Source organism: Trypanosoma equiperdum (assembly GCF_001457755.1).
Source record: "Trypanosoma equiperdum strain OVI genome assembly, contig: ctg_1451, whole genome shotgun sequence".
Lineage (NCBI taxonomy): Eukaryota > Euglenozoa > Kinetoplastea > Trypanosomatida > Trypanosomatidae > Trypanosoma > Trypanosoma equiperdum.
The window spans coordinates 50,145-59,769 of NW_027123451.1; the positions used below are offsets into that span (position 1 = coordinate 50,145).

Genomic DNA, 9,625 nt, shown 5'->3' on the forward strand with positions numbered 1-9,625 from the left:
ATGTGGCGTCCTTAAACGTCGACGGCGGTAAAAAGGAGTGGAACTCGGGGGCAAGGAGGAATACACTTGAATTCTTTACAGTTCATCGCATTTCTCCGTAAATCCTCGTTTTTGTGGTGTTTCGTACTTGAAGCCTCCTCCCGCTTATTGTTTCTTTTCCTCTTTTATATGTTTTTTTTTTTTGGTGTTCTATTCCGTAGCCTCGCCTTCCTCAGTTTTGTGTACGTCGCTCGCGGGAATTCTGCACACTTCTTCCCTCTCCTTTGTTGCAGATGAGGGTGACATTCAATATGAAGCCAATGGGCGTTTTTGTGTGAATGTGTGGGCGAATGAAAACACGACCGCTTTGCTGACGATGGCCGGACTTGTGAATTCCAGATGAGAAGAAGCAGATACAAATGAAAACAACTTTCGCACTCCTCCTCCTTCCTTATATAAGAGAGCATGTGGCTGTTGCGCTGATTCTGGCCGTTCTTTGGTTTCCCCACCTATTTCCTTTTGTGGTTGTCTCAAAATACCTCCTGTTTCCTCGTGTTTCCTTTCACTTGTTACTGTTTCGTGATCAAACTTCTTTTTTTTCTGTCGTGGATCTCCTCCCTCCATAAAGTCTTGCTTCCCAACAAACCGGTAAGTAGTATAAAAAAGCAAGGTACATCAAGTAATAGCAGGTGAAACTGAAGGCGACTTTGTTGCTGTAGTTTCTCTTTTATTTTTTAGAGGGAAAAGGCCCCTTCGTTATTTTTGGTTGCGTCTCTGGTTTGTTTTCTTCTACACGTACCCGCGTGGAGTTTGGGCTCGCTGATATAGACACTCTTATAGCTGAAAAGGAAGGTTCGGAAGAGAGAGGGTCTCAGTGTGTGTGTGTGTTTCCCTTTTATCTGATCTCTTCTTTTGACCGTTAGACTTGCCGGTGTTTCTGAGGACCCCGACAATTAACGTTCGATATTCCTTAGCGTATTGCGGCGTGTCTCCATCGCCTGCAGGGCGCTGAAAAGAGAAAAAGGATACGCCAGGTAGCCCTAACAAACTACTAAAGACTGCTGCAGTGTTGGCCGTTGGTTTGGTTGTTGAAGTGAGTGAAAGGGCGGGGAGGGCACTGAAATTGAGGTTGAAGAAGCTCATAAGTATCCGGTCATCCGCCTCGCGGGACACCAACGCAGCCGGTGCAGCACACCATAAACGCAACTGATAGAAATACTTGAGGCCACAAAAGACCGTAGAAATCACATATATATTTCAGAGGGTGGGTGTTGGGGGTAACACATTTAAAAGCGTCATTTCTTCGTTTGGATGTTCCGCATCTCATTCACTTCCCTCGCCGGGGGCCTTATGCGCAAGGCGGGAAGGTCAGCGAAAGGAATGAGTGTAGTGGATCCCTCTGCTGTTGAATCGCTTAGTGAAATGGATAGTGCGGATATCATAAAACCGTCCAGCAGTGGTAGTCGCAAAGGCCGGCGGAGTCGGCGAGCGGGTACAGAGGCGGGCGAGGAAGGGAAAGGGGAATCCGCTTTTGCCGAATCCACCGGGTTTGTTCCCGTAGACAACGCTTCCATGGGCATTGTTGGTTATAAGGGAAAACATAGTGAGGCAAAAGTACTGGAGTTAGCGGAGCGCATGCAGCGACGGGACATCACAGGTGAGGTGCCAGTTGCATCATTCGCATATGAAATACTGAAATCACATCCGTCGGTGCGACAAATGGGGTTGCGGGAACGTATGTCTTTTCTGTGTGACCGTTGGGAGCGGCTGAGCGACAGGCAGCGGAAGGCATACTTAGACAACCCACTGAAAGGTCTGTTGTAGGCAGCACAGAACATTTTCCGTGTTGTGCCCTGTGTATGGGCGGGGGCACACACATTCACAAAAGATTATGATGGTTTTGGAAACTATTCGCACAAGTGGCAGGAGCGGCAACATGGGAGCCGAAGAAGTGTTAGACGACTGAACGTTACGGTTAAGAAGCGGACGGATGTAACTGAGGCGCGTTGACCACACGACGAGGAAGGGAAGAATATTTCTTTTACCCCTACCCAGAGATACACATATATGTATATATATATATATATATGTATGTGTGTGTGTGTGTGTGTGTGTGTGTGTGTGTACGCATGCGTGTAGTATTGTCCTCTTGCCCTATTTTCCAGCAGAGATCAACTTACTTTACCGAGTATCCGTCAATTCTCATCTCCTAACCGTTGCTTCTTCATAGAGATCGCGCCACCATTGTCACTACTGTTACTATTTTTTTTTTTTCACACTACCCCTCTTGTAGAACGTACTGGGGCGATGTGGTTGGAGTCCTGTTGGAGACGAAGCAGACTTCGCAGCCCTGGTGCTTTATTTCTCTGCTTTCTTTAGACGAAAATGGGAATCATCATTGGCAAGAAGTTATCAATGTTCGGTACGTGCATGAGGTCAGAATGTTGGAGGAGAATAAAAAGTGATGTGTGGTGGACGTGACACGCTTGTGACGGTCACAATGAGTTCATCCCTTTGTTGCAGAAGGACGCGTGAATATGCACAAAAAGGTCATGAAACCGCTCACGTGAACATATTACGTATTCCTAACGATTTCTACTTCATGTCGCACTGCATAGCGCATGATTCTGTCTTTTCCCTGCGTCTGTGACCAACTTGTGCATGCCCCTTTCTCTCGTCATTTTTTTTTCCAGCTGCCGTGTTGCTCACAGAGTGGATCAGGCTGACTAGGGCAGCTAGGGAATGCAAGATAAGGCGGTGCAAAAGGCGCTAATGGAGAAACGTGCACGGTTACTTCTTGGAGTCCGCATGAATTACGCCCCGTTTTCATTCATGCGGCGCCGTAGAATAACGGCTGCTGCACTTCCAGTGGCTGAACGGTCTGACCCGCTCAGCATCTGTTACCGTTGCGTGCATGAACGTCCCTTTGTGGAGCCCCCACCGGAAGGCGACAACAACTCGGACGGTGAAGCTTATGAGACAGCCCGTGATGCACTGCTCCAGCTTAATATGATGGTGCGCCGTGGTATTGAGCCCGATGCCCTCATGTACACTTCTCTCATTGCGACCATGGGTCGGGCTCGGTTGGAGTGGCAGGCGTACAAACTGTTTTCTCGCATGCTGGAGAGCGGTATCCGACCGCTTCCCGAGACGTACGTGGCTTTGCACGACGCAACGTCTCCGAGGCGACACCATCTTCGGTGTGACTTACAACAGAAAGTCGAAGAGTCTCTTGAGACGTTTCCTGAGGAACTTGCGGAGGCTGAGTTGCAGCTACAGCGGGAAAGGGACAGATTATGTGTGCAGAAATTCGAGGAGTACATGAGCGGTGTGCTGCCACCGGCGCCACCACCGCCACCGTCGGAGCAAGAGGCTATTTCTGTGCGGGACAAGGAGCGTGAAGGAGATCGGTCGTCATCTTTTGGTGGGGGATCAAATGCTGCGGGGTTGGGAAAAAGTGATGCGAAACCCATCGCCACAATGCATATACGGAACCCCACAGACGCATGGAGCACCGCTCAGATGATGGATGAGCAGCAGAAGCTTGGAAATCAGCGAGCTCAGGGTAGTACGGCAATTTCCCTGTGTGAGCAACTAGACAAACTCCATGAAGAGGAGCTGCGCATATTTCTTTCCGCTCAGAGGCAGCTACGGCACGGAAACAAAACCGACCTAGTAAAGCGTGTTCTTCACTGCGTCAGTGAAAAGAGCATTCGAGATATGCTGGAGCGTCGCAAGCATTACTTCCAGTCGGTGGCCCACATTTTGGAAAATGACTTGAATTCCCTTCGTCGCGACGGGATCATGGCGGAGAATAAGGCAGACGAGAGTGTTAATAATGAAGGTACTGATGCAATTCCATCTGCTGCCAACAGTGGTGGCTCCCAGCCCGTAATAATTTCGTATGCTTGTGGTGTAGACCAGACGATAACGGCAGAGGAAAAAGAATCGGTTGCTCCTGATTTCCTTCACACACCGTGGGGTATTCTGCGTAAGCCAGTTCGTCATACTTCTACAGGGGAAAAGTCACGTAGCATTGATCGACTGCAACGTCTCTCGCTGAACGTAGACGAGCTGCAGCTTGTGCGCAGCAAAGCATCTACTGGCGATCTTGACGAGCTTCCGGAGAGTTTACTCCGACGTTACGCGTACCAGTTTTCCCTGACATGGAAGCGGCGGCACCCGCTCTCGCTCCTGGAAGCCGTGCAGTGGCACTCTACCACGCTCCTTCCGCAACAGCTTAACGAGGAAGGCGGCGCATCCCCCACACCAGCTCTGCGTCGCCAGCAGGAGGATGAGGGTGTGCACAAGACGCTGGAGAATTATGAAGCTTTTCGCATTATTTCGCAGCGGACAAACAATCTGCAGGTGGTGGACAATAAGGAGATTAACTTACACTTGAAAGCTATCCGCCGTGAAGCTCTCAGGAAGGAGCGGCGGGCAGAGGAAACGTTGCGGCGCGAGCACAGTCTACTTGAAGCGGCGGCGCTCGCGGCTTCAGCGAAGTCCTTCACGCCACCTGAGGAGGATATGGTTCCTTCATCGCGTGTGCTTGGTGTGGATGCAGAGCACAATAATGACAACGAAAGTAGCGGCCGGCTTCTGCCAACCTCCTCAGATTGGGAAAAGGGGGAATCGCAAGAAGATGAACCAAAAGAGCTGCCGCCTTGGGCAATTTTCAATGGCGAGGAGGAATTTAACATGACAACGGGACGTTTTGGTGACCCACGTATCGGCCGCTACCAGGAGCTCAGTGACGGCCGCTTCAAAATCCTTCCCTCCCGTGAGGCACAGTCGCGCTGGACAGTGAACCGACAGCTTCTTCCGGGAGCCCTGCAGGATACATTACAGCGTGCGGAATTACAACAAAAGACTCGCGTAGAAGCTGTGGAGAAGGTACATCAGGAGAAGCTTAAGTTCAAACGTTACCGCAAGTGGGATGCGTTTCTGCGAAAAGCGCAGGATAAGCAGAAAGGGAAGCCCCAAACCGACGATAAGGAAGGAGACGGGGATGGTAAAAAGAGCGCTGGGCCGCTTCCTGCGAAAAAGCGACTCTCTCTGTTACTGCGCAAAGGGAAAGATAAGGCACCCATTGACGATGCTGTTAAGGCTAAGTATTGCAAAACTCTGTAACGTCTAAGGTGATCCGGAAGGTGAGCAACGGTGCGTGCGCAACAGTTAAGAACAAAGATACATATGTGAGCAAGCAACGGTTGTGAAGGTTGGAGGCAACTCGTTTGTGTACAATTCGAGTCACTGTTTTTATCGTCGCGTGTCTTTGCTATGTCTTTTTAACGGGTGAAACTTCTTCCCTTCATTACGGTGTTTGTGTTGCGGTCCTCTCACGCTGATTTTGTGAGAAATATATTCTCATCCCGACTCTTCGCTGTATCTCCCACTCTTCTTTGACTTGGTTATAGTAGGTAATAGTGCTTGTTGTGTATCGCATCTCTGATTAGTCCACTGTTGCTTGACCGCACCGCAAGGGGCTATCCCCCGTGAAGATTACAAATCCCAATGATTTGCCGCCATTGATCGACAGAAATGCTCAGCCAGGCGTACTCAGTTGGGGGAGATGTAGTTTTGAGACGGTCGTTTTTGGGTGGGGGAACACGGCTATATCCGTGAAAAGGGTGCTGGGACACGCTATTTGTAAGTCTTTGATGTCAGTTCCGGCTGTTTCTCTGCGGGTAATCGTACTCAGGATGGCGCATTGGCGACCCTCTTACACTTTCTTCATTCTCCTAATTACGTTTGGTTTACCTTTCATGTCTTTTCACTCCCCCCTTTTCTCAACCCATTTCCTCCATTATCCTCCCCTTGAAGCGCCTTGTACTCGGGGGTCTGTTCTGGCAGCAGCGCCTTTGGTGCCGTCGTCCTAACTCGGCGGGTCCTTCGCTTGAACTCGAGGGTCACAGCGAGTGGGTGATTTCGCAAACACTTTGGCGGGAGGAATAGAAAGAACCGTATAGCCTCGCAAAAACAACGCCAAGGGTGGCGTCAACGTTTTCACAGGATATATATACGTACATTATATAGGTATCAGTATAAGTTTTCACGTGTTTGAATAGACTACAACCATAGTTTTCTACCTGTTCTCTTAGTTACTGCGCTATGTCCGGGCGCCGGGGGACGGTGAGAAGTGCTGAAGAGTGGCGGGATGCTTTCTACAACCTTGACGAACGGCATCGGCAGCTGCAGCGTAAACTGAATGAGCAAGAACGAGAGATGAAGTTGTTGAAGGTATCGCAAAGACGAAGGTCGGCTCCCGCTGCGGCGGCTTTGCCAGGTGACGCGAACCGCAGCACGCCTGCCGTGGCACAAGCGCAGTCTGGTGGCGTGAGAGAGGTTCCTAGTGGAGTCAAATCTAGGCTAGAGGACCCTGTGGGACTGTCAACAGAGAATTCGCGCGGGCGGAACCCGGAGCGTAGTGTCCAGTTTGTTGGAGTGCCGTCGGCTGCGAGAAGGGAAGATGCGGCAGCGGCTGCGGCTGAGATCGCCAATATTTACTCGGGTGCCCCACCCCCTGATCCTTCCATGGTGTGGGGAATGGAGAACAGCATACAGAATTACGTGACTGCTAACGCTCTCTACCACGCGAATGAGGAAATGCGGCAGCGGCTAGAAGATTGCGTTGCGGTTGTTAAGTCGCTTCAGCACGAACTGGCGGCGAGCCGTGTGCTATCGAAAAACACCCAGTCACGTTTAGATGAGGCGACGCAGCAGATACAGCAGCTCGTACGCGAGCGAGACATAGCGTGTCAAAAGCTCAGTGTCGCTCAGAACGCGACAGCTGAGCTTGAACGGCAACAAAAGCAAACGTCAGTAGAGGAGGAGCGAATCCGCTTCTCCCTTGAGAGTCAAGTTACCGAACTGCGCAACCGTTTGGTGGTTGGTGCCGATAGCAACGAACTTCTCAGCCGAGACGTGCGCACGCTATTAGCGGAGGTGCAGGAGAAAACAACGACGATTCAGGGACTGCGGTCGAAATTGTCTCTTGCTGAGACCGCACTCGCTTCACAGCGTCATACGAATGAGAATCTCCTTGCAGAGTTTCGCAGCCTCAACAGCCAGCTTGTGGAGGAACGGAAGCGGTTGCTCGCCATGACGCAGGAGGTACACCTAGCGAACATGCGTGCCGGCGATATCAGGGACGCAGAGGCACGGCTTGCCGCTGTTGTAAACGATAGAACCGCTCTCGAGCGTGAGCACGCGAGGCTTATGGAAAGCCTTGTAACTGTCACAGAAGGTGCGCTTGCTATGGCGCGTGCGGAAGTGAAACAGGATTTAGATGAGTTTCGTGGCAGCGCCGCGCACTGGGAAGAAGTCGCTCAGTTACTGTACAAGGATATTGCGCAGCGTACACAAGCACATATCCACTGCAGGGAGGAGTGCGAAGAAGCGAAGCGTGCAAGGGATGAGGCCGCAGTGGCGTTGCGCGTTGCCAATGATGAACTGCGGTCTCATCGCCTCAAACTGGACATTGTGTGGCCAACACACCGGGCTGATACTGACGGTTTGACCCACGAGCAGATGCTTTCAATTTTTGGAAGGTACAATGTTGGTGCTAGAAGGGGAAGTCAGATGCAACAACAACAGCAATCGGAGCAACATCGACTCTCTCCTGCAGAGCCGACCCTCCCTGATGGGAAACCCCAACTCTATGACGATAACGTAGCTCTTTATGGAAGGGACTTCGTGACTGCACTGCAGGGTGCCCCGCTGGATGAACAGGTACGTGAGCTTCAAGAAGCAAACAGCGCACTGGTGGCGGAACTTCAACGCCTTCAGGTGACAAACGAACTTCAGAAAGAGCGCCTGCGTTCGTTGGAGAGTCAATTGCAGCGTAGGCAAGAGGCGGTGGAGACTGCAACTGCGGAACTCAAAGAACGTGAAATGGCAGGACAAACCTTTCTGCAGTCCCAACTCGATCGTGTCTCGTTCTTGGAGGCGCAGGTTCGTTCACTACGTGGCTATAGCATATCACCCACGAAGTCATTGTGTGAGGTTGAGGGGAACGAAACGGTGTTTGAGCTCTTCGTGGGTCAAATTTTGTCGACAGAGACCCCTGCTGGCGTTGAGTTGCGTAACACGTTCCCCCCGGTATTCTGTTCTATAGATTTCCTGTTGCACGAAACCGTGACCACACCCGTTGTTGCCGGTCTCAACGCTTTTCTCGATACAAGTGTTTCGTTTTGTGTTGCGATGGATGCACTGCTGCTATGCTATTTGCAGACACGGCAGCTCCTCCTTCAGTTGCATTGTGTGCGTTCCCAAGAGGAGCTTGGTGAAACAATGGTAGATAATGATGAAACAGGGAAGCTATGCATAGGGGAGCGGCTGTACACAACGGTGGCGGAAGGGTCCGTTAGCCTATCGGCCCTTGTAGCAGATCCCAAGCAACTAGAGGCAGATCGACCAAGCATTCGCGGCCATGTTCCGCTGCGTGACGGCTTCGGTCATCACATTGCATCTGTGGAGTTCGCGGTGACTGTCCGAACACCGTTTAGCGAGGCATTTCGTGCACTAGCCGCAGAGGGGACTAGGAGTTGGAGTTTAGCGAAACATGAAGAACAACAGCAAATGGTTCAAGATCCGGTGTCAACAGTTCTGGCCGCATCTTCTTCGCGGTCTTCTCCTTTGGTGGCGGTTGTACAGAGGGACAGCCCTATATGTGAGCAAGTAGAAGGGGGCTCGGAGGTGAGGAGCGTGCGCGCCGTTTCTACTCCCAGACATGAGCGGAGAATGGTACTTGTTCCAACACCGCATCGCAGTAATGCTACTGGTCCCATATCGAGCACGTCGTCCTCTAACACTTTACTTGAGCGTTCTTCCTCCTTTACGCTCGTCCCACGTGCCGCTGCTATTGCTGCCGCCTCCGCACCTAACACTGTGCAGGCTCTCGTTGTTGACGTTTGCAAGCTTAAGCTTCCGCACGATCTATACCCTGTTCCTAGGCTTTCTTGCTACTATGCGTTAGAGCCCCTTGGCTGCAATTTGTACCTCCACGCTCCTCCCACCGCCCGATATGAATACGAATATTTGCAGGAGGGCGGCTTCAATGGGAAACGATTCCCCATTGGATCATTGCGAGAACTACTCGCGGTTACACGCGAACCATTCATTTTATTCTTCTTCGACGAGTCGGCAGTTTCAACTACCATTGATATGGCATCTGCTGAGGGCAAGGTTGAGAGACATCGAGGCCAGTATTGGGCAACTGCGCGAACAGAGTGGAGGTTGGCACTTGAGAAGCCCGAAGAGTTTGTTTCGCTTGAGCTACCGCTGATCAATAAGCAGGGACTCCCAATAAAGGGCGCCACCGTGCGTGTGAGGCTGCTTGCCACTTGTAAGGGTGAAGGTCCCCAAGGTGAGAATCCTGCTCAAAGGGAACCGCAAAGCTTGTTGGGCGTTGCAGCAAGACTACCTGAGCACCGCACAAGGGGTTTTGAGGGTGCCGCCACTGCGGCTGAAGCCCGCGTTGTGGGAATTGCAACGAATCTTGATGTCCAGGGATGTGAGTGTCCCGAGGATTCCATAGATATGGAGATAATGCGACACCAGTTGGGTTCCTTTATTCCTTGAGGATGGACGTGGAGAACGGCTTAATGAAACTGCGATACACAGCGCGCGATATATATATATA

At 51.3% G+C, this 9,625-nt stretch overlaps 3 protein-coding genes across 3 annotated transcripts; all 3 read left to right on the forward strand.

The window, feature by feature from the left end:
* Positions 1 to 1,290: 1,290 nt before the first annotated feature.
* TEOVI_000913600 (uncharacterized protein) lies at positions 1,291 to 1,803 on the forward strand (the record flags this gene model as incomplete). Its single annotated transcript, XM_067221503.1, has 1 exon — positions 1,291 to 1,803. The coding sequence occupies one exon, from the start codon at positions 1,291 to 1,293 to the stop codon at positions 1,801 to 1,803; it is 513 nt and encodes a 170-aa protein (XP_067077604.1).
* A 918-nt stretch (positions 1,804 to 2,721) lies between these two features.
* Positions 2,722 to 5,112, forward strand: TEOVI_000913700 (uncharacterized protein; the record flags this gene model as incomplete). The annotated part of the gene is made up of 1 exon (XM_067221504.1): positions 2,722 to 5,112. One exon carries the CDS (start codon positions 2,722 to 2,724, stop codon positions 5,110 to 5,112), a length of 2,391 nt encoding a protein of 796 aa, XP_067077605.1.
* Positions 5,113 to 6,093: 981 nt separating this feature from the next.
* Positions 6,094 to 9,564, forward strand: TEOVI_000913800 (Protein of unknown function (DUF3250), putative; the record flags this gene model as incomplete). The annotated part of the gene is made up of 1 exon (XM_067221505.1): positions 6,094 to 9,564. One exon carries the CDS (start codon positions 6,094 to 6,096, stop codon positions 9,562 to 9,564), a length of 3,471 nt encoding a protein of 1,156 aa, XP_067077606.1.
* Between the last annotated feature and the right edge of the window lie 61 nt (positions 9,565 to 9,625).